The sequence below is a fragment of the Lepisosteus oculatus genome, chromosome 18, assembly GCF_040954835.1.
Source record: "Lepisosteus oculatus isolate fLepOcu1 chromosome 18, fLepOcu1.hap2, whole genome shotgun sequence".
Lineage (NCBI taxonomy): Eukaryota > Metazoa > Chordata > Actinopteri > Semionotiformes > Lepisosteidae > Lepisosteus > Lepisosteus oculatus.
The window spans coordinates 22,453,202-22,475,931 of NC_090713.1; the positions used below are offsets into that span (position 1 = coordinate 22,453,202).

Genomic DNA, 22,730 nt, shown 5'->3' on the forward strand with positions numbered 1-22,730 from the left:
TCGCTTGGAGCGGAGTGGGCAGCGTGCTTGCGATGAGCTCACGCGGGCGGCAGGCGTCCGCTTGAGTCAACAAGCCAAGCTCAGCGCCTCCGTCCTGAGCGGCCGCCGCCTGCCAGCCCCACCATCGTCCGCGGCCGAGCCCCGCGGCCCTGCTGGACTGCTGCTGTTCCGCCTGGGCCTGCCCACAAGCCTGTGGTCTGTGGCACACCCCCCCCCGCCCCCCCGGGGGCCGCCGCAGGACACACCACGGGGCCACACCCCCCCAGGGCCGGCAGGCTGGTGCGAGTGGCCGACCCCCCCCCCCCCCCCGACAGACCGGTGCTTCTGCTCCACTGTTCCACGCAGGCGGGCCTGACACCACCGTCAGGCAGGCCCGGTTCCGGGGGCAGAGCTGGGCTCCCTCGGCCGACCCAGCAAGGGGGGTTTCATCGGACCTCCTGCCCCGAGCCCGTGAGTCCACTTCAAACCACTGCTCAGTACCGTATCCCCAGCGGTCTCAGGCAGCCATAGTCCCGATCAGGGGCACCAGATTCCAATCCCATCCAGGTCCGAACAGGCAGGAGAAGACCGCAGGAAAGCCCCTCGATGCATGTCTGGAAATGTCCCCCCCCCACTATCTATCGATCGATTGTTGTGATGGGATTTCCCGTGGTTGGATGTGCTGCCTGTGTGTGTGGTGCTTTCTCGGACGGCGCAGTTGGCCTGGGTCAGCCGGCTCGTTGGTTTAACTAAGGGCTCCCTCTGCAGGGGGGTCACTCCGCCAGCCTCTCTCTCTCTCTCTCGCGCCCGCGCGCGGCTGTGGAGTGGCTGTGCAGGGCTCTTGAGCCACAGGGCTGGCGCCGGTGAGTCACCAACCCCCCCCACCCCCTCTCTCCGCCAGCACGACGCAGGAGGCGAGCCGGGCCTGTCCCCTCAGGGTCTCCGGCCCGGGTCCCGGGGGGCGGGCGCACTCCTGGGACAGGCTGGTAGCACTAGCGGGCCCACGGTCCCTTGACCGTTCCCTGTGTGGGGCTGTTGAATTAGGAGCCGGGCCGGGGTGAGATGTGTCTATACGGACTGGTGCAGGTCTAGGACTACTGTTTGTTCTTAACCTGGATTTATTTTATGTTGAGTGTCCAGTCTGCTCAGCTGTCAGGATCCCAGTCACAGCCAGCAGGCTGGCCAGACACTGGACATGAGCAGACCTGGCTGCCCAGAGGACAGGCTCAGTGACCACAGCCTGGCCACAGACACTGGACACAGGCAGACTTGGCTGTCCAGAGAGGACAGGCTCAGTGACCACAGCCTGGCCACAGACACTGGACACAGGCAGACATGGCTAAGAGGACAGGCTCAGTGACCACAGCCTGGACACACACAGTGGACACAGGCAGACATGGCTGTCCAGAGAGGGCAGGCTCAGTGACCACAGCCTGGACACACACAGTGGACACAGGCAGACATGGCTGTCCAGAGAGGGCAGGCTCAGTGACCACAGCCTGGACACACACGCTGGACACGTGCAGACCTGGCTGTCCAGAGAGGACAGGCTCAGTGACCACAGCCTGGACACAGGCAGACCTGGCTGTCCAGAGAGGACGGGCTCACAACTTTCAACCCAGAATTCCCACACCTGCCAGAATCAGAACCCAGTCCTACAAGAGAGGAGACTCGACCGAGCCGCGGCCCAGCGTGTGATCCGCGCAGCAGAGAGCGAGTCTCTCACACGTTAACATTGGAACTGTCCTAAATGCCTATCAATGTAAATGAATTAGGATCGACAATTGTTATAACAACTGATTATTTGGCAGCGCCGATTCATCGGCCACGCCAATAAAGTTCAAGATACAGACATCTTCCGGTACTGATAATATACTGTCTTATTACTATTCCATTTTGGAAGGAAAAAAAGTCCAGCTCCTCTTTCTTCCTCTTGCGTCTGAATCCCTTGAACGCACGGCAGTCGGTGTTGTACGGGGGTGTTTTTTTTTCTTTTTTTTTTGTAGAAATATCTTCTCTCGCAGGGGGATCAGACAGACACGGGCTGCCGGCGAGCATGCGCGCTGCTCAACTCCGACCTGATCCCAACTGTAAAAAAAAAAAAGTTTGACGCTGACATCAGGAAGCGAGCGAGTTAAGAGGAGTGCAGACGCAGGGGAGCCGAGGAGTGAGCAAAGCCTGAATCACGACTTTATCGAGGTCTCTCGCGTCACTCGGACGAGAGCTTCCCGACCGGCTCGCGTCTCGCCGCCCTTCGCCGGCATGGAAAGGCGCTAGGACAGCGACCAGCGAGCCTCTCCCGAGTCCCCCCAGCGGCACCCCCGCCAGTGCCCCGACAGCCGCGAAGGTAGGTCCCACCGGCAGTTGGCGACGTGACTTTCTGGGGCTCCGCAGCGCCTCCGGAATGCGGAGTCTCCCCGGGACGGGCAGCCGGGCACAGGCGCAGACTCGCCCGGACTGAGGCGGCAGTAGGTGCTGGGAGGCGGCGGCGGAGGGGGGTCACGCAGGTAGGAAATTAAAGGCACAGGCGAAGCCGGACATCAAGGAGCGAATCTCCGGGGAGAGTAAGTAAGTGTGTGTGTGTGTGTCGAGGTGGAAACCTCTCTCCGTCTCCCCCGCGCACACCTGTGGACAGGGGACGCGCGGTTCTGCAAGTGTCGCTCCTGCAAGAGTAACCAACAGGTACCGGTGTCACGCTGGGTGACTTCATCTTTCAGCCGGACACGGGGAGACAGTGAGATACCGAGACACTGAGACAGTGAGACATTGAGGCAGGGAGACAGTGAGACATTGAGGCAGTGAGGCAGGGAGACAGTGAGACATTGAGGCAGGGAGACAGTGAGACATTGAGGCAGTGAGGCAGGGAGACAGTGAGACAGTGAGACATGAGGCAGGGAGACAGTGAGACATTGAGGCAGGGGGACAGTGAGACATTGAGGCAGTGAGGCAGGGAGACAGTGGCGGTCAGGCAGGATGCGCTGTTAACGGACAGCGCTTTTTAGCAAAGATCTCAGAGCATCGAAGAATCCCGTCGGCGGGACAGGTCTGACGATAGACAGATCGACCCCGGTCGGCAGAGCTCTTAGCTGTGGCCGGATCCGTTCAAGCCTCTCTCGCGGGTCTCGCGTTTTGAGCACCGGCAGTGAAGTCTGGCCGATCGATGTGTCAATCAAACGTCACCGAAACGACTGTGTTCGAAACTGGGGGGGACGCTGCCCTGCGCCCCGGTGTCGATATACTGTTAACGTGCCGCAGGGTCGCGCGGGGCAGATCCGAAGCCCAGGACGGATCAATACACCGTCACTCCACGCGTTTTACCGGGCGCTCAGGAGGAGAGAACGGGTTCGGTCCAGTTGACCCGGGCAGGTCTCTCAGCGGGGATCGCTGGGGGAACCTGATGACTTGTGGGGTTCGAGTTCTCGTTTTGCAACGTTCCCCTTTTCGCATACATCTGCATGTATAATGTACATAGTGTGTATAGTGTATATAATGTACATGGTGTATATAGTGTATATAATGTATATAATGTACATAGTGTATATAATGTACATGGTGTGTATATATATACAGCAGTTCAAGCAGGGGTCTGCGTCAGCAGGCGCAGGCTGCAGAGGAGCAGGGTGCGGGTTTATTCCCTGCTGGGGAGAGAGGGGAGTAAACACCCCCTTTCGGCTGCGCAGCCTTCCCCAGGTGTGGCGTGGGGGACTCCTGCGGGGCTCGTACCATTCCCAAGGGGGGGTGTCCCGCACGCGCCTGATCCCGGGCCTCCGAGCCCCGTGCCTGGCCTCCGCCCGTCTGACTCCGAGGAGAGGAGAGGAGAGGAGAGGAGAGGTGACTCCTGCCTCCGGGGAGGTGGACGGCGCCCCGTGATCGCGGGCTTTAGCAAAGCCGTTAATTAGCTGCTGGCCAGCGAGCACGCTGGGGTGGCGTCGTCCTCTGCGCAGCCCGCTGTGCTGATATAAACAGATCCGGGGTTGGGGCTGTCCCCGGAGCGCCCGAGCGGGAGACCCCACCCCAGATCGCCGCGAGTCCAGACCCCCCTCTCGTTGGGCCTGCTGGTCCTTCACATCCAGGGGAAGCCTGGGGGCTCCTGAATCACTAAAGCCGGGTCCGTAACGGGCTGGACCCCGCAGGACCAGGTCCGGGCTCTGAGTAGTGGTGCCTCTCGGGGTCTCGAGTTCAATTCTGGGGCCTGGGGTACTGTCTGTGTGGAGTTTGCATGTTCTCCCCCCCCACAGTCCAAAGACATGCTGGTGGGTTAATTGGTTCCTGGGAAAGCTGGCCCCGGTGTGAGTGTGTGTGAGTGTGTGAGTGTGTGAGAGTGTGAGTGAGTGTGTGAGTGTGTGTGAGTGTGTGAGTGTGTGAGTGTGTGTGTGTGTGAGAGTGTGAGAGTGTGAGAGTGTGTGAGTGTGTGAGTGTGTGAGTGTGTGTGAGTGTGTGAGTGTGTGTGAGTGTGTGAGTGAGTGTGTGAGTGAGTGTGTGAGTGTGTGTGAGTGTGTGAGTGAGTGTGTGAGTGTGTGAGTGAGTGTGTAGTGTGTGTGTGTCCTGGGATGGACTGGCCTTGCGCCCGTTGCTTGCTGGGATAGACCCCAGCTCCCCCGTGACCCTGAGCCGGAAGAATCGGACGGAGGAGGCGATGGGCAGAGGGGAGAGAGAGGCGAGCCGGATAGCTGGCGGGATATCCGTGTCTCTCCCTGCTCCGGATGAACTGGGATAGCTCATCCACGGCTGCTCCGCTGCGGAGTCCCATCGGGCAGCAGGGATCACGCCCCGGTCCCAGGGGGTTATCCCAGCCCCTCCAGTGGGATGTGAGACTCGGGGAGTCAGGGTGAGGGGGTGCGAGTGAGTTAGTGCCTTTTTTTAGCTCTCTCGCCTTCCTCTCTCAGCTGCTCGGCAGGTTACATAAGAGGAGCTGCGCGTGGGCTGTGCTTGCTCTCCCAGCGGGAGTCGCGGAATCCGAGCGCCCCGGTTGTCCTGCGGGTGGCGCTGGAGAGCTGCCCGGGACTGGGGGGCCCCAGGGACCCCCCCCCTCCGCGCGTCTGCAGCCGCAAAGCGGTCGAGTCTGGGTTTCGCTCTGTTAGATGTCATCCTGTTCTGAACTTGTGGTTTGTTTGTGTTTTGCGGGCAAGTCTGGCTGTGAGGGCTCTGGAGGGAGAGACTGCTCAGTCTTTCTCAGCCAACTGCGCAACGCGCACATTCGTTTTCCTTCCTTTTGCCAGCACACACACACACCCCCACCCACCCACCCACCTGCTTCGGTGTGCAATTCAACGTGACTGTCGACGCCGGCTGACTGGACACCAGCTGAGCGCAGAGAGTGGGCAGTATGTGTCTGCAGCCCTGGACAAGTTCGCTGTGCTATAAACAGTGAGATCAGGGTAAAAGCACAGACCAGCGCAGAAGAGCCCAGTGAGATCAGGGTAAAAGCACAGTACAGTGCAGTAGAGCCCAGTGAGATCAGGGTAAAAGCACAGACCAGCGCAGTAGAGCCCAGTGAGATCAGGGAAAAAGCTCAGTACAGCGCAGTAGAGCCCAGTGAGATCAGGGTAAAAGCACAGTACAGCGCAGTAGAGCCCAGTGAGATCAAGGTAAAAGCACAGACCAGCGCAGAAGAGCCCAGTGAGATCGGGGTAAAAGCACAGTCCAGCGCAGTAGAGCCCAGTGAGATCAGGGTAAAAGCGCAGTCAAGCCCAGTGAGATCAGGGTAAAAGCGCAGTACAGCGCAGTAGAGCCCAGTGAGATCAGGGTAAAAGCACAGTCCAGCGCAGTAGAGCCCAGTGAGATCGGGGTAAAAGCACAGTACAGCACAGTAGAGCCCAGTGAGATCGGGGTAAAAGCACAGCACAGTGCAGTAGAGCCCAGTGAGATCAGGGTAAAAGCACAGTACAGCGCAGTAGAGTCCAGTGAGATCAGGGTAAAAGCACACTCCAGTGCAGTAAAGCTCAGTGAGATCAGGGTAAAAGCACGGTACAGCGCAGTAGAGCCCAGTGAGATCGGGGTAAAAGCACAGCACAGTGCAGTAGAGCCCAGTGAGATCAGGGTAAAAGCACAGTACAGCGCAGTAGAGTCCAGTGAGATCGGGGTAAAAGCACAGTCCAGTGCAGTAGAGCCCAGTGAGATCGGGGTAAAAGCACGGTACAGCGCAGTAGAGCCCAGTCAGATCAGGGTAAAAGCACAAAGGCGTGTGTAAAAGGCAGGCGTCTCGATGGCGAGCAGAGTGCAGTGTGGGTGCTGTGCTGGAGCTGGGGGGCGGGGGCGATGGGGGGGGGTGAGTAGAACCATGCGGATCTGGTTAAGCTGCAGAACAGCGGAACGGCTTCACTGGGATTCGGGGGGACAGCAGCTCCCTCAGCCGTCTGGGAGCGTCCAGGGGCCCGCTGGCCCGAGGGTCTCGTCCTCAACAGATCCAGCGCAGTCGGCTCCAGTGTGGCGAAGCCCAGGGAGGAGGGGGGATTTCGGTTCCAGACTCCCACCACTCTTTGTGTAAAGAAGAGCCACCTGTTCTCAGTCCTGGATGAGCCGCCATTCCTTCTTCCTTTCCGCGTGTGTGGAGCGAAGTCCGTGGAGATCAGAACTCATTCCTCTTCCCTTTTCTGCGTGTGTGCAAACAAAATTCATGGAACGCAAGACACGTTGGCAGTCAAGAATGAAATCTCCTCCAGCTGTTTCTTGGGAGAATCCAGGGAGATGCGCTTTGACTGCATGGCTGGGAAGCGTGTTCCAAGGAATCCTGCCCTCCTGCCTTCCTCTTGGGTTAAACTATGTGGGATAAACTCGGGAGAAACCATGGCCCGCCTGGGAACTTTCTTCTGGTCGGATCAAGCGGGGTCAAAGTTCGCCTGGCAGTGAGTCTCACACGGGGGACTTTTCCAACTTTTTCTTTATTTGTTTTTGAACCTCCATCTTCCTCCCGCGGACGAGGAAATGAACGTGGGGTGCGTGTACCCTTTTTTGCAGATTTTCAGAGTTTGTGCTTGAAGATTTTCAGGATTTTAAGATTTTGCCACCTTCTACCGAAGCAAGCACAAGGTTTGACGCCAAGTTCTCGGCCCAGAAAAACAGAAAGTCTCCCTTGTAAAAGAGGGAAGTGTGTGTGTGTGTGTGTGTGTGTGTGTGTGTGTGTGTGTGTGTGTGTGTGTTTGGGGGGGGGCAGAAGGGGTTGTTTTAGGTCTGAACAACTAAACACATAAAAATAAATCACTCGTCACTCCCTGCCGTGCCAACAGGTCCCGGCCTGCTCCCCTCCTCCCCCTCCCCGAAAGCCTCTCTCTCAGGGTGGGGCAGGCTGGCAACCGAGTGGGAGGACTGGGGAGGATGTGTAGGCCTCAGTCTCCATGGCAACCATCTGCTGTTCTGCAGGAGAAGGGATCGGCGGCCCCCACACAGCCGCCACTCGGAGTTCTGAGAGCTCGGGCGGGCGGGCGCTCCGAAGCCCAGATGGGCTCTGCTCGCTTTATTTTTCCTCCCTCCCCCCCCAGAAACAAACTTTTAACGGGTGCCGAAGACGTAATGGAAGGGGCGCTGTCCCACGCCGGCCGGCACCCCCGGCACCCCCCGAGCCGAAAAAAAGCCCCAGTCGCGTCTCGAGGCCGCCGGGTTTTTTTTTTATATCTCCCACCCCCGCGCGTCCTCTTCGGTTTCCTTATCTGGACGGCCGCTTCTTCCTCGCCTGCGCTCGATCGGTGGGTGTCCTGGCGCGCGTGTGCGCTGACGCGCCGGCCAGATGGCGGGTTTATTATTAGCCCGGCGGGACTGGGAGGCTTCCCGGGGGGGGTCCGGGGCTCGCTCCAGGCGATCTCAGCCCGTGCCGCACGCCCCTCCCCACAGCGATGGGAGAGAGAGGCGTCGCGTCAGACAGGTGGAGGTGAGCGCCTTGGCGCCACTGCTTTCCAGTTCTGTGCATCGCTGCACTCTCTGTTATAGTGTCGGCCGTCCGCTTCCTGACCTCTCCCTCCAGTTCAGGGTCTCCGGGGAGAGGGAGGGCCTCTCCCAGCAGCACACGCAGACACACACTCTCACCGGGGCCGCCGGTGTTCCCAGAAGCTCACTAACCCGCCTGGGAAACCGGAGCGCCTGGAGGAGACAACACGCAGACAGCACCCCAGGCCCGGAATCGGACCCGGGGCCCCCCGGCGCTGAAAGGCAGCGACGCTGACCCCGTGCCGCCCCGGGTTTAGAGTCACTTGCGCAGTGGCCCGGGTCAGCTCGGCGGTCCGATGCTGGCGGACGAGGATCGGCCGGAGCCAGCTGTCGGGGTCCGGCAGGAGACCCGGACGGGTCATTCCAGGCCTCCTTATCGTTTGTGCCCTTCCTCTAGAGCCTCTGCTCCTCACTTCCTGACCGGTTCCCCCTGTACTGAGTCTTCAGGAAGACACTCAAGTCCTCTCCTGGCTGTGCCATCACTTGGCGAGACTAGTTCTGGGCAGGTTCGCTTTTCCCGAATCCCGGACGGTATGGAAGAGCCCAGGGAATCGGGATCGTCCAGTGTCTGTTCCTCGTGCCGCTCCGGGGAATCCCGGGTTCCGACGGGGGGCGGGGCGTGGGGTGGGGTGGGAGGGCCGCGGGGGAGAAGTCACGCGCGGCGTGACTCAGATTTCCGAAAGAGGAAGAGCTCGGAGTTCACCGCGGTTCAGAGGAAGGAGGGTGAGGCAAATATAGCTTCTGGAGAAACAAACGTGTGATTAGCCAAGATCTGCCTGTTCCCCTTTCTTTAAAAGAATGTGTGTCCTGAGATGGACCGCTGTCCTGTCCAGGGTGTGTGTGTGTCCTGAGATGGACTGCTGTCCTGTCCAGGGTGTGTGTGTGTCCTGAGATGGACCGCTGTCCTGTCCAGGGTGTGTGTGTGTCCTGATATGGACCGCTGTCCTGTCCAGTGTGTGTGTGTGTCCTGAGATGGACCGCTGTCCTGTCCAGTGTGTGTGTGTGTCCTGTGATGGACCGCTGTCCTGTCCAATGTGTGTGTGTCCTGTGATGGACCACTGTCCTGTCCAGTGTGTGTGTGTGTCCTGTGATGGACCGCTGTCCTGTCCAGGGTGTGTGTGTGTCCTGAGATGGACCGCTCTCCTGTCCAGGGTGTGTGTGTCCTGTGATGGACCGCTGTCCTGTCCAGGGTGTGTGTGTCCTGAGATGGACCGCTGTCCTGTCCAGGGTGTGTGTGTCCTGTGATGGACCGCTGTCCTGTCCAGGGTGTGTGTGTGTCCTGAGATGGACTGCTGTCCTGTCCAGGGTGTGTGTGTGTCCTGAGATGGACTGCTGTCCTGTCCGGGGTGTGTGTGTGTGTCCTGTGATGGACTGCTGTCCTGTCCGGGGTGTGTGTGTGTCCTGAGATGGACCGTTCTCCTGTCCAGGGTGTGTGTGTGTCCTGAGATGGACTGCTGTCCTGTCCGGGGTGTGTGTGTCCTGAGATGGACTGCTGTCCTGTCCGGGGTGTGTGTGTGTGTCCTGTGATGGACTGCTGTCCTGTCCGGGTTGTGTGTGTGTCCTGAGATGGACCGTTCTCCTGTCCAGGGTGTGTGTGTGTCCTGAGATGGACTGCTGTCCTGTCCGGGGTGTGTGTGTCCTGAGATGGACTGCTGTCCTGTCCGGGGTGTGTGTGTGTGTCCTGTGATGGACTGCTGTCCTGTCCGGGGTGTGTGTGTGTCCTGAGATGGACCGTTCTCCTGTCCAGGGTGTGTGTGTGTCCTGAGATGGACTGCTGTCCTGTCCGGGGTGTGTGTGTGTCCTGAGATGGACCGTTCTCCTGTCCAGGGTGTGTGTGTGTCCTGAGATGGACTGCTGTCCTGTCCGGGGTGTGTGTGTGTGTCCTGAGATGGACTGCTGTCCTGTCCGGGGTGTGTGTATGTCCTGAGATGGACCGTTCTCCTGTCCAGGGTGTGTGTGTGTCCTGAGATGGACTGCTGTCCTGTTCAGGCTGTGTGTGTCCTGTGATGGACCGCTGTCCTGTCCGGGGTGTGTGTGTGTCCTGAGATGGACTGCTGTCCTGTCCGGGGTGTGTGTGTGTGTCCTGTGATGGACTGCTGTCCTCTTTGCTCCACACTCCCGCCACCCTTTGTGAACAGCAGTCCCTGGTGTCCTGACAGCAGCCCCTGGTGCCCCAGCTCAGTGCCGCCTGTGTGCCCTGTGTCCCAGATGCAGGAGGAGCCTGTGTACGACTACCCCGAGCCCCAGCAGCCCGCGGAGCCGCGGCCCGCGCACAGGGGCTCCCTGAGGAGCATCAGCGTGCTGGACCGCCTCCTGCTCACCCACCCCGTCTGGCTGCAGCTGTCCGTCAACTCCGCCACCGCCCTGCACATCCTGCAGAGGGAGCCGCCGGGGGTGAGGCGCCGGGGGGGGGCCATCCACTCTGATCTGCTTCCATCCATTCTGCTCCGGTCCACTCTGATCCACTCTGATCTACTCCAATCCATTCTGATCCACTCCGATCCCCTTCGATCCTTTCTGCTCCTGTCCACTCTGATCCACTCCGATCTATTCTGATCCACTCCGATCCGCTTCGATCCTTTCTGCTCCTGTCCACTCTGATCCACTCCAATCCACTCTGATCCACTCTGATCTGCTTCGATCCTTTCTGCTCCGGTCCACTCTGATCCACTCTGATCTGCTTCGATCCATTCCAATCCACTCTGATCCACTCTGATCTGCTTCGATCCTTTCTGCTCCGGTCCACTCTGATCCACTCTGATCTGCTTCGATCCATTCCAATCCACTCTGATCCACTCTGATCTGCTTCGATCCTTTCTGCTCCGGTCCACTCTGATCCACTCTGATCTGCTTCGATCCATTCCAATCCACTCTGATCCACTCTGATCTGCTTCGATCCTTTCTGCTCCGGTCCACTCTGATCCACTCTGATCTGCTTCGATCCATTCCAATCCACTCTGATCCACTCTGATCTGCTTCGATCCTTTCTGCTCCGGTCCACTCTGATCCACTCTGATCCGCTCCGATCCATTCTGATCCACTCCGATCCGCTTCGATCCACTCTGATCCATTCCGATCCGTTCCGATGCACTCCGCTCAGTTCTGCTTCATTCCGATCCACTCTGATCTCCAACCTGCTCCACCTGCGGCTCCTTAATTGTTTCCGGGCCGATACTGTCATTAAAGAGCTAATTGGGCATCCCTGCCCTCTTGGTCTGGAGCTGTGGCTTCCCGATACTGGTCCTGCTGACCCCCCCCCTGCTGGTCTCCACTGCCCCCCTCCCTCAGGCGATACCTGCAGCCTGACGGCCCCTCAGCAGCTGCGTCGCTGGAGCATCTGCACTTGGCCTCTGGTCCCAGGGCTGGGATCTTACTCCACTGGCGAAATACAGCAGCCCCAGCCCCAGCTGCAGGTGTGGGACCCGTAAGGAGCCGTTCGGATTCATCTGATCATTGTCGCGGCAGTGAGGGGGCAGACCGAGTAACCGGACACAGTCGAGCAGGTGTGGGGGTGTCCAGCACCAGGACAGGGAACCCCTGATCCAGACCTCGGAGAGGTGCCTGCTGGGAGAGCTCACAAGGAGCGGGAGAGGGGTTAAAGGTTAATGGGGGGGGGGGGGGCCTCACAGGACTTTAGGACAGTGTCCTGTGATGCTTCGGGCAGATCTCCGTATTGGACCTCGAGAGGTCAGGCTGCACGAGAGCCCGGCGGGTGCGTAAGTCTCGGGGACGCGGGGACGCTGGGGGACGGGTCTCTCGAGCTGTGCTTGTCCCCGTGCAGACCTTCCTGGTGCGGAAGTCCAACACGTCTCAGAAGAAGGTGCTGTGTGTGCGGCTGGCGGACGACAGCACGCCCTCCTTCGTCAAGCAGTTCATCATCCGCGCAGAGGGCTCCAGTGAGTGCGGGGCGGGCGGCAGGCACCTGGGGCCTCTCTCTGTCTGTGTCTCCGCGTCTGCATCTCAGTTTATCTGTGCTTCTGCTTCTCCTGTCTGTCCATCCTTAGATCTGCCTCTTCTTCTCCTGTCTGTCCATCCTTAGATCTGTCTGTTCTTCTCTTGTCTGTCCATCCTTAGATCTGTCTCTGCTTCTCCTGTCTGTCCATCCTTAGGTCTGCCTCTTCTTCTCCTGTCTGTCCATCCTTATATCTGTCTCTGCTTCTCCTGTCTGTCCATCCTTGAATCTGACTCTGCTTCTCCTGTCTGTCCATCCTTAGATCTGTCTCTGCTTCTTCTGTCTGTCCATCCTTAGATCTGTCTCTTCTCCTGTCTGTCCATCCTTAGATCTGTCTCTTCTTCTCCTGTCTGTCCATCTTTAGATCTGACTCTTCCTCTCCTGTCTGTCCATCCTTAGATCTGTCTCTTCTTCTCCTGTCTGTCCGTCCTTGAATCTGACTCTGCTTCTTCCGTCTGTCCATCTTTATATCTGATTCTTCTTCTCCTGTCTGTCCATCTTTAGATCTGTCTCTTCTTCTCTGTCCATCCTTGAATCTGACTCTTCTTCTCCTGTCTGTCCATCCTTAGATCTGTCTCTGCTTCTCCTGCCGGTCCATCCTTGAATCTGACTCTGCTTCTTCCGTCTGTCCATCTTTAGATCTGATTCTTCTTCTCCTGTCTGTCCATCTTTAGATCTGTCTCTTCTTCTCTGTCCATCCTTGAATCTGACTCTTCTTCTCCTGTCTGTCCATCCTTAGATCTGTCTCTGCTTCTCCTGCCGGTCCATCCTTGAATCTGACTCTGCTTCTCCTGTCTGTCCATCCTTAGATCTGTCTCTGCTTCTTCTGTCTGTCCATCCTTAGATCTGTCTCTTCTCCTGTCTGTCCATCCTTAGATCTGTCTCTTCTTCTCCTGTCTGTCCATCTTTAGATCTGACTCTTCCTCTCCTGTCTGTCCATCCTTAGATCTGTCTCTTCTTCTCCTGTCTGTCCGTCCTTGAATCTGACTCTGCTTCTTCCGTCTGTCCATCTTTAGATCTGATTCTTCTTCTCCTGTCTGTCCATCTTTAGATCTGTCTCTTCTTCTCTGTCCATCCTTGAATCTGACTCTTCTTCTCCTGTCTGTCCATCCTTAGATCTTTCTCTGCTTCTCCTGCCGGTCCATCCTAAGACCTGTCTCTGCTTTCTCTGTCTCTACATCTTTAATTCTAATTTAAATCTCTCTGCTTCTTCTGTCTCTCTTTCCTAAAATCTCTCTGCTTCTCCTGCCTGTCCATCTTGAATTCTGTCTCTGCTTTTTCTCCCTGTTACGGGACATGTGACCGTTTCACAAAGCTAGACGGCTGAAGCAGCTGACAGGTTTTCCAGCTCTGCTTCCTGTTTATGAAGTTCCATTCACAATGCGCAGTAAGACACCTGTGTCATTGCCCTTGACGTAAACTGTTAGTTATAGCTCTGTTGACGATATAAGACACTGCTCGAGACAAGCAGCTTCTGTGACTTTGGCACAGTTCCACTTCCTAGCCCATAAATCCTGGCATCCCATAATTTCTAGTGTCTCCATCTCTGCTTGCTCCGTTAATTAATTTGATGCATTAATTACGTGATACGTGAACCTTAATTAGTATGATAAACAGTCTAGCTGAATCAAACCGCCAGGGACAGAGAGGCTGCCTCTGTCTGATCTCGTCTCTCTGTCCCTCCAGATCCACCCGTTTCTGGATCTGAATAAAGTCTCTCGTTTCCCCTCGGCTCTTGGGTTCATTATCCCTGCCCTCTACATGCCCCCCCCCGTCCGGACCCCCCCCAGTCTGAGTCCCCCGCCTGCCCTGTCTTGCAGCCTTCTCCTTGGAGAGCTCAGCCATCAGCTTCCCAGACCTGTGCCGGCTCATCGCCTTCTACTGCATCAGCAGGTGAGGGTCTCGGTCACTGACCGCGGGTCCGGACAGCCCGGGCTCGGGGCTTGGGCACTCTCCCGTCCGGTACCGGCCGCAGGTCCGGAGCGAGGGTCTGTCTCTCTCCCGTCCGGTACCGGCCGCAGGTCCGGACAGACCGGGCTCGGGGCTTGGGCACTCTCCCGTCCGGTACCGGCCGCAGGTCCGGAGCGAGGGTCTGTCTCTCTCCCGTCCGGTACCGGCCGCAGGTCCGGAGCGAGGGTCTGTCTCTCTCCCGTCCGGTACCGGCCGCAGGTCCGGAGCGAGGGTCTGTCTCTCTCCGGATGTGGGTGGGATGTGTAGGTGGGATGTGTGTGTGGTGTGTGTGTGGTGTGGGTGGGCTGTGGGTGGGATGTCTGTGGGATGTGGGTGTGGGTGTGGGTGTGTGTGGGGTGTGTGTGTGGGGTGTGTGTGTGGGGTGTGTGTGTGTGGTGTGTGTGTGTGGTGTGTGTGGTGTGGGTGGGGTGTGGGTGGGGTGTGTGTGGGATGTCTGTGGGATGTGGGGTGTGGGTGGGGTGTGTGTGGGATGTGTGGGTGGGGTGTGTGGGTGGGGTGTGTGTGGGATGTGTGGGTGGGGTGTGTGTGGGGTGTGTGTGGGATGTGTGGGTGGGGTGTGGGTGGGATGTGGGGGTGGGGTGTGTGTGGGATGTGTGGGTGGGGTGTGGGTGGGATGTGGGTGTGGGTGTGGGTGTGGGCTGTGGGTGGGGTGTGTGGGTGGGGTGTGGGTGGGATGTGGGGTGTGTGTGGGGTGTGTGTGGGATGTGTGGGTGGGGTGTGTGTGGGATGTGTGGGTGGGGTGTGTGTGGGATGTGTGGGTGGGGTGTGGGTGGGATGTGGGGTGTGTGTGGGGTGTGTGTGGGATGTGTGGGTGGGGTGTGGGTGGGATGTGGGGTGTGTGTGGGGTGTGTGTGGGATGTGTGGGTGGGGTGTGTGTGGGATGTGTGGGTGGGGTGTGTGTGGGATGTGTGGGTGGGGTGTGTGTGGGATGTGTGGGTGGGGTGTGGGTGGGATGGTCTGACTCCTGCTCTCACTGCAGGGATGTGCTGCCCTTCACCCTGGAGCTCCCCGAGGCCATCGCCAAGGCAACCTCGCACAAGCAGCTGGAGTCCATTTCACACATGGGCGTGGGTAGGTCCTCACTCTGTCTCACCCCCTCTCACTCCCTCACCCTGTCTCACTCCCTCTCACTCCCTCACCCTGTCTCACCCCTCTCACTGCCTCTCCCTGTCTCACCCCCTCTCACCGCCTCTCCCTGTCTCACTCCCTCTCATTCCCTCTCCCTGTCTCACCCCCTCTCACCCCCTCTCCCTGTCTCACTCTCTCTCACTCCCTCTCCCTGTCTCACCCCCTCTCACTGCCTCTCCCTGTCTCACCCCCTCTCACCCCCTCTCCCTGTGTCCCTCCTCATGGTGTTGTGATGGAGGGGGCTGTGCAGCTCTGGGCCTGTGGGGGGGGGGGGGGTTGTTCTTGCAGTCCTGCCCCGTGTCCGCCTCTCCTGCCCCTGATGTCCGGCTCTTTCCCGCCCCCAGAGTTCTGGAGCTCGCCCCTGAACTTCCGGGGTCCCCGCAACGGGCCCCCGCCGGCCGAGCCGCCCCCCCCGGCGCCCCAGGACTGCGCCACGCCCCCAGAGGCCCCCTCCCTCCTGCAGGAGTTCTGCCCGATCCGGACGCGCAGCCCCCTGGAGCTGGACTGCGGCGCCGGCCGGGGGGCGCTGTGCTTCCTGAACCCCCTCTTCCTGCAGGAGCCCCCCGGCCGGGGGGCGCTGCTGAAGAGGCACCAGTTCAAGCGCAGCCTGAAGGTGCGCGTCTCCACGGAGACGTCCAGCCCGCTGTCCTCGCCGCCGGCCGCCCCACCGCCCCCGCCCCCGCTGCTGGCCAAGGGCGCCCCCCGCCTGGACCCCCAGGGGCCCCCCGGGGACGGGGACGACGCCTCGGACTACATGCAGCCCGGCGCCCTCTTCCTGAGGGGGGCCGTGGTGGGGGCGCTCCTGCGGGGCCGGTCCACCCTGTCCCCCACCGCCGAGGAGGAGGAGGGGTACCAGATGCCCCGAACGCTGCTGCAGGTACTGCCCCCCGTCTGGGGGTGGGGGGGGCTTCCAGGGTAGCCTGGGCTGTAAGAATGGGGGTGACACCGGGGGGGGTGAGGTGTCTGCACGGAAACAGGGGCGCAGGTGGAGAGGGAGTGGGCAGGGATATGGGGTCGCCCCCTGCTGGTAGGGGGAGGGTATCGACAGCAAGGGGGGAGGGGGGGTTGGGGCGTGTCGTGATGGAAATGGGGGCTCTGTACCCCCGCGCGCTGACCTCCCCCGCTGTGCCCCCTGTCCCAGGGCAGGGAGGAGGCCCCCGACGACGGCGCCGGGGAGGGGGCGCTGGCCCTGGAGCGCCGCCGCGCCCCGTCTCTCAGCGAGCTGGACAGCAGCAGCTCCCTGAGCAGCCTGGAGGAGGCGGAGGAGAGCGCGGAGCAGCGCCCCCCGCTGGTGAGGGGCACCAGCTCGCCGGCCGCCCCGCTGGCCCGCCAGCCCGCCTCCGCGCTGCGCAAGATGAGCGCCGCCTTCATGTCCTTCTTCGCCCCCGAGAAGCGCGTGGCGCGGCTGGCGGAGGAGCTGTCCCGCGACCGGCGCACGGCCTTCGGCGCGCTGGTGCAGGACTTCCTGCGGGCGCAGCGGGAGGGCCGGGAGGGGCCGGGCTCCGGCGGCGCCCTGCTGCAGGGGCTGCGGCTCTTCCTCACGCAGGCCAAGAGCTTCCTGCTGGAGTGCGGCGAGCTGCAGCCCCCCATCGAGACCCTGCTGCCCGACGAGGAGAAAGGTACCCAGCGTGCCCGCGGGCGGGGGGGGGCAGGAGTCGAGCCTCAAAACCAGCGGGCAACACCAAACTGAGCACACACAGGTGCACACACACACACACGTACGCACAACTGCGCACTGTTCCTGTCCCGGGATTGGTGAACAACAGTAAGAATTTAATGGAACAAGTAATGGGTTTATTCCCTGCTGAAAAGAGATGAGAAGTCTTTTGGGAGCTGTGGTCCTGCTTTCTGCAGGGGTGTCTTGTGGGAGCTGTAGTCCTGCTCTCTGCAGGGGTGTCTTGTGGGAGCTGTAGTCCTGCTTTCTGCAGGGGTGTCTTGTGGGAGCTGTAGTCCTGTTCTCTGCAGAGGTGTCTTGTGGGAGCTGTAGTCCTGCTCTCTGCAGGGGTGTCTGTGGGAGCTGTAGTCCTGCTCTCTGCAGGGGTGTCTGTGGGAGCTGTAGTCCTGCTCTCTGCAGGGGTGTCTTGTGGGAGCTGTAGTCCTGCTCTCTGTAGGGGTGTCTTGTGGGAGCTGTAGTCCTGCTCTCTGCAGAGGTGTCTTCTTGGAGCTGTAGTCCTGCTCTCTGCAGGGGTGTCTTGTGGGAGCTGTAGTCCTGCTCTCTGCAGGGGTGTCTTGTGGGAGCTGTAGTCCTGCTCTCTGCAGAGGTGTCTTGTGGGAGCTGTAGTCCTGCTCTCTGCAGGGGTGTCTTGTGGGAGCTGTAGTCCTGCTCTCTGCAGAGGTGTCTTGTGGGAGCTGTAGTCCTGCTCTCTCCAGGGGTGTCTTGTGGGAGCTGTAGTCCTGTTCTCTGCAGAGGTGTCTTGTGGGAGCTGTAGTCCTGCTCTCTGTAGGGGTGTCTTGTGGGAGCTGTAGTCCTGCTCTCTGCAGAGGTGTCTTCTTGGAGCTGTAGTCCTGCTCTCTGCAGGGGTGTCTTGTGGGAGCTGTAGTCCTGCTCTCTCCAGGGGTGTCTTGTGGGAGCTGTAGTCCTGTTCTCTGCAGAGGTGTCTTGTGGGAGCTGTAGTCCTGCTCTCTGCAGGGGTGTCTTGTGGGAGCTGTAGTCTTGCTCTCTGCAGGGGTGTCTGTGGGAGCTGTAGTCCTGCTCTCTGCAGGGGTGTATTCTGGGAGCTGTAGTCCTGCTCTCTGTAGGGGTGTCTTGTGGGAGCTGTAGTCCTGCTCTCTGCAGAGGTGTCTTCTGGGAGCTGTAGTCCTGCTCTCTGCAGGGGTGTCTTGTGGGAGCTGTAGGCCTGCTCTCTGCAGAGGTGTCTTCTGGGAGCTGTAGTCCTGTTCTCTGCAGAGGTGTCTTGTGGGAGCTGTAGTCCTGTTCTCTTCAGGGGTGTCTTGTGGGTGCTGTAGTCCTGCTCTCTCCAGGGATGTCTCGTGGGAGCTGTAGTTCTGCTCTCTCCAGCGGTGTCTTGTGGGAGCTGTAGTCCTGCTCTCTGCAGGGGTGTCTTGTGGGAGCTGTAGTCCTGCTTTCTGCAGGGGTGTCTTGTGGGAGCTGTAGTCCTGCTCTCTCCAGCAATGTCTTGTGGGTGCTGTAGTCCTGCTCTCTCCAGCGGTGTCTTGTGGGAGCTGTAGGCCTGCTCTCTCCAGCGGTGTCTTGTGGGAGCTGTAGTCCTGCTCTCTGCAGGGGTGTCTTGTGGGAGCTGTAGTCCTGCTCTCTCCCTGCAGACTTCGCCCTGGAGAAGGCCCTGTACCGCTGCGTCCTGAAGCCCCTGAAGCCCCAGGTGGACACCGCGCTGCGGGCGCTGCATGCGCAGGACGGCTCGACGCAGCTCATGGCCGACAGCCTGCAGCGGGCACGCGAGGGGGCGCTGGAGCGCTTCGGGGTGCGGGTGGGCGTGCCGGATGCCCGCGGCGTGGAGAGGGTGCGCCAGAAGCTGGCGCTGATGCCGCGCGCCTACTCGCCCGTGGACAAGGTGGTGCTGCTGCTGCAGGCCTGCAAGTGCGTCTACAGGGCCATGAGGACGCTCCCTGGTGAGTGTCACCCCCTCACCCCCCCCGGGCTCTCACCCCACCCCCCCGCCCCCTTCCTGCCACCCCGCTGGTCTGACCCTCCCCCATGCTCCCCGCGCAGGGCAGGAGTGCGGCGCCGATGAGTTCCTGCCGGCCCTGTCCTACGTCCTGGTGCAGTGCGGCCTGCCTGAGCTCCCCCTGGAGGTGGAGTACATGATGGAGCTGCTGGAGCCCACCTGGCTGATGGGAGAGGGTGAGAGCGAGACCCGCCGGGCCCGGCCTGTCCCGAACAGAACCCCCCCCCCCCCCAAAAGAGCCACAATCGTTCAGGTTTATTTTCTGCAAACTGGAATGAGTCAGTGTTATTCTGCTCTAATGTGCGTCCACATGCAACACCACGGTTTCAGCTCTCCAGACAAAGGCTTCTGTCGGCTCTCAGAGGTGTGGAATTTACATCTCCACAGGCCGTCGGGCCCCCCGTCGTGTCCACCTGCCTCCTGTCCGGCTCCGAAGCTGTGAACGTCCGATCGTTCACACAGCCCATACAGCCTGTTCCTGTAGCCACCAGACAGAGTGCTGGGAATCTGTCAGCTCTGTGAGGGTGGATCTGGGGGTGCCTGCGCCCTGCCGTCCCCAGACCCGCACATGAGACACTTTAATCCGAGTGAAAGTTAGACGCAGTGGCCAGGCCTGACCGTGTCACAGGGTTCCCCTGATTGGTCAGGCTGAAGTTCCTGCATTTCTTGCATGTCCCGCCCCCAGCTGGATACTACCTGACGAGCGTCTACGCCAGCCTGTCGCTGATCAGGAGCCAGCCGGAGGCCCCGCCCCCGAGCGGGCTGACACGGGAGGCGCGGGAGGCGCTGAAGGGGTGGAGCCTGCGCCGGGCCGGTGAGGTCAGCCAGGAGGCGTCCCAGCACAGCCAGGTCAGGGGCGTATCTACGCACACACACACACGTGCACATACAGACAAGTGCACACACCCACTCTCACACACACACGCACACACACACACACACACTCACACACACACTCACACGCACACACACACACACTCACACACTCACACACTCACACACTCACACACTCACACACACACACACACACAAACACACACACACCCACACATCGTTCCGGTTGGTACTTTTTAAGGGCAGCACATCAGAATGTTTCTTACTATGATAAGCTCTTTATGAAGTCCAGTGAGATCGGGGTAAAACATGGTACGGCACAGCAAAGCCCAGTGAGATCAGGGTGAAAGCACAGTAAAGAGCAGCAAAGCCCAGTGAGATCAGGGTAAAACATGGTACGGCACAGCAAAGCCCAGTGAGATCAGGGTAAAACATGGTACGGCACAGCAAAGCCCAGTGAGATCAGGGTGAAAGCACAGTAAAGCGCAGCAAAGCCCAGTGAGATCAGGGTAAAACATGGTACATGTGGATGGTGGTGAACAGGTGTTCACTTGCCTCTCATTCCCTGGTGCTGGTGGGACCTGGCAGCTCCCCGTTACTGTGAGCTACAGCACCCCCATCTAGTGCACCCCCCTAGTGGAGTAGAGCCCAGTGAGATCAGGGTAAAAGCACAGTACAGCGCAGTAGAGCCCAGTGAGATCGGGGTAAAAGCACAGTACAGCGCAGTAGAGCCCAGTGAGATCAGGGTAAAAGCACAGTACAGCGCAGTAGAGCCCACCCTGTACGGTGGGGGTGTCCTCATGCCTGGGTGCTGCTGTTGCAGAGGTTCGTCAGGGTGCTGCTCCAGGAGGGCGAGAGCAGCGCGGTGAAGACTCTGCTCTGGAGCCCCGGCGACACGGGGGAGACCCTGGCACAGGCCTGCGCCCAGAAATTCGGGGTGTCGGAACCGGAGCACTACGCCCTCTACTGGCGCAGCGGCGGGGAGACCCGGACCCTGCCCCCCCAGGCCCGGCACCAGGACCTCCTCCAGCAGGCGGGGGCCGGCTTCTCCCTGACCTACCAGCGCTGCGACCAGGACACAGGCAAGGCGCGCAGGCTGACCAGAGGGGGCGCTGTGGATCTCGGGGAGCAGCCTGAGTCCCCCGGCCCCTGAGCCGCGATTCACCCCCCTCTCCCCCCCCATTCCTTCCCCTACACCCCTCACCCCCCACCCCGATAAAACTAGAACCCCGAAAGCACCCCCCACCTTGTGGTACCCCCAAAGGGAAGCCGCGATCCGGGGGCTTCGGAGTCGGTCTCCGTCCCGGGGACATTCCGAGTCCGATTAGGACGGACTGACCTTTGAACTCTCCAGGGGTGCGAAGCGCCTTGTGCTGTTGGAAACGGAGCGGTCTGAAAATACCCCAGAACAGAACAATTCGCACCTTGAGCCCACGGTGCCGGAGCAGCACGTGACTTGCTCGCTCTGCGGGGCCGTTGGCCGTCCGGGGAAAACGGGGTCCTGTTGGCTGGGGGCGTCACAGTGCGGTCAGAGGTGAGGAGTGTGGACACCAGAGGGCGCTGTGCGACTTCCCATTGCCTCAGGCCCCTGGGCTGGCCTCGTCGGTGCCCGAGGAAAAGCGTTCGCATTTCTCCTAAGACCACCGGCAGTGTCGACCCAGAGGACAGCGAGGCACGAGCAGGAAACTCCAGAGAACTGCCTTTATAACCCTGGATAAGGAGGCTCGTCGTTACCCAAAGGTTTGTGGGAGTGGGGAACGAGCTGCCCAGCCATGTGGTTGAAGACAATTGTTTGGCCTCGTTAAAAAACAAAAAAACAAACGGCTGGAGGCACTTCTTTACACAGAGGGTGGTGGGAGAGTGGAACAAGCTGTCCAGCCCTGTTGTGGAAGCCTGCGTCCTGGCTTCTTCCTGGATGAGCTCCTGGGATCAGTTAGCGACTCCGGACCAGTCAGGGCTGATGGGCCGAGCAGCTTCTCTCACCTCTGACTGGTCTTGAGTTCTTCTTGCTGTACATCCTTGACTGCACTGTGCCTCCTGATTCACACCGGTGACACGCGTGTGTGTTACACTTCAGGGTGTTAACAGTAGCCAGGAGAATGTGTCACAACTGGTGCCATTGAAGTCCTGTGGGGGGCGCTGTCTCTCCTGCAGGGGTCTCCAGTCCCGGTCCTGTGGGGGGCGCTGTCTCTCCTGCAGGGGTCCCCAGTCCTGGTCATGTGGGGGGCGCTGTCTCTCCTACAGGGGTCTCCAGTCCCAGTCCTGAGGGGGGCGCTGTCTCTCCTGCAGGGGTCCCCAGTCCCGGTCCTTCAGGGGTCCCCAGTCCCAGTCCTGCGGGGGGTGCTGTCTCTCCTGCAGGGATCCCCAGTCCCGGTCCTGCAGGGGGCGCTGTCTCTCCTGCAGGGGTCCCCAGTCCCGGTCCTGCAGGGGGCGCTGTCTCTCCTACAGGGGTCTCCAGTCCCAGTCCTGAGGGGGGCGCTGTCTCTCCTGCAGAGGTCCCCAGTCCTGGTCATGTGGGGGGTGCTGTCTCTCCAGCGGGGGTCCCCAGTCCCGGTCCTGTGGGGGGTGCTGTCTCTCCTGCAGGGGTCCCCAGTCCCAGTCCTGCGGGGGGCGCTGTCTCTCCTGCAGGGGTCCCCAATCCTGGTCCTTCAGGGGTCCCCAGTCCCAGTCCTGCGGGGGGTGCTGTCTCTCCTGCAGGGATCCCCAGTCCCGGTCCTGCAGGGGGCGCTGTCTCTCCTGCAGGGGTCCCCAGTCCCGGTCCTGCAGGGGGCGCTGTCTCTCCTACAGGGGTCTCCAGTCCCAGTCCTGAGGGGGGCGCTGTCTCTCCTGCAGGGGTCCCCAGTCCCAGTCCTGAGGGGAGCGCTGTCTCTCCTGCGGGGGTCTCCAGTCCCGGTCCTGTTTGTTTCTTGAGGATCAATACGCTCCGACCCTGTGCTTTAGGGAGGAGTCTTTGGGTTTTTAATTTGTTCTGCTTTGCCTGAATCCTGCAGCCTCAGCTTTGTCCGACTGGACCCTCAGTTTTTGGGCGGAGGTGAGGTCGTCCCCCGACGTGTTCGCGGTCCGTGGCCATTTTCTCCTCCAGGGAGAAAGCACAGTGTACATACTGCCGCCAGGCTCCTCCCTAGCTCTCCCAGCATCCCCAGGCTTCCCGCTGCTCTCATTATTTATAGGAATATTATCTCTGTGTTTCGCTGTGGTGTTGAATGGTTCAAAGCAGTTTAAAACCCAAATAAATATTTCTACTAAAAGCTGCGTCTGTCCTCTTTCCAAATAAGGAGCTGTATTACTATATGGGTACAAAAACAACCAAGACAGGGAAGATC

The 22,730-nt window shown here is 60.0% G+C and overlaps 1 protein-coding gene across 3 annotated transcripts; it reads left to right on the forward strand.

The window, feature by feature from the left end:
• Positions 1-1,564: 1,564 nt before the first annotated feature.
• Positions 1,565-22,655, forward strand: LOC138224103 (ras and Rab interactor 1-like). Of its 3 annotated transcripts, none has more exons than XM_069180445.1 (11): positions 1,565-2,326; positions 10,108-10,293; positions 11,681-11,795; positions 13,672-13,744; positions 14,802-14,893; positions 15,295-15,827; positions 16,092-16,569; positions 18,212-18,517; positions 18,618-18,749; positions 19,259-19,422; positions 20,231-22,655. In XM_069180445.1, the coding sequence occupies exons 2-11, from the start codon at positions 10,108-10,110 to the stop codon at positions 20,558-20,560; spliced, it is 2,409 nt and encodes an 802-aa protein (XP_069036546.1). In that variant the 5' UTR covers positions 1,565-2,326; the 3' UTR covers positions 20,561-22,655. The 3 variants fall into 3 exon arrangements, with proteins under 3 accessions (XP_069036546.1, XP_069036547.1, XP_069036548.1); XM_069180446.1 differs by lacking the exon at positions 1,565-2,326 and adding an exon at positions 2,333-2,486; XM_069180447.1 differs by lacking the exon at positions 1,565-2,326 and adding an exon at positions 2,467-2,543.
• Positions 22,656-22,730: the final 75 nt, after the last annotated feature.

Coding starts and splice junctions, on each gene's coding strand:
- LOC138224103 (XM_069180445.1), top strand. CDS start 10,108: ATGCAGGAGGAGCCTGTGTACGACTACCCCGAGCCCCAGCAGCCCGCG. Junction 11,796..13,671: donor CATCCGCGCAGAGGGCTCCA/GTGAGTGCGGGG, acceptor CCTGTCTTGCAG/CCTTCTCCTTGGAGAGCTCA. Junction 16,570..18,211: donor GCTGCCCGACGAGGAGAAAG/GTACCCAGCGTG, acceptor CTCTCCCTGCAG/ACTTCGCCCTGGAGAAGGCC.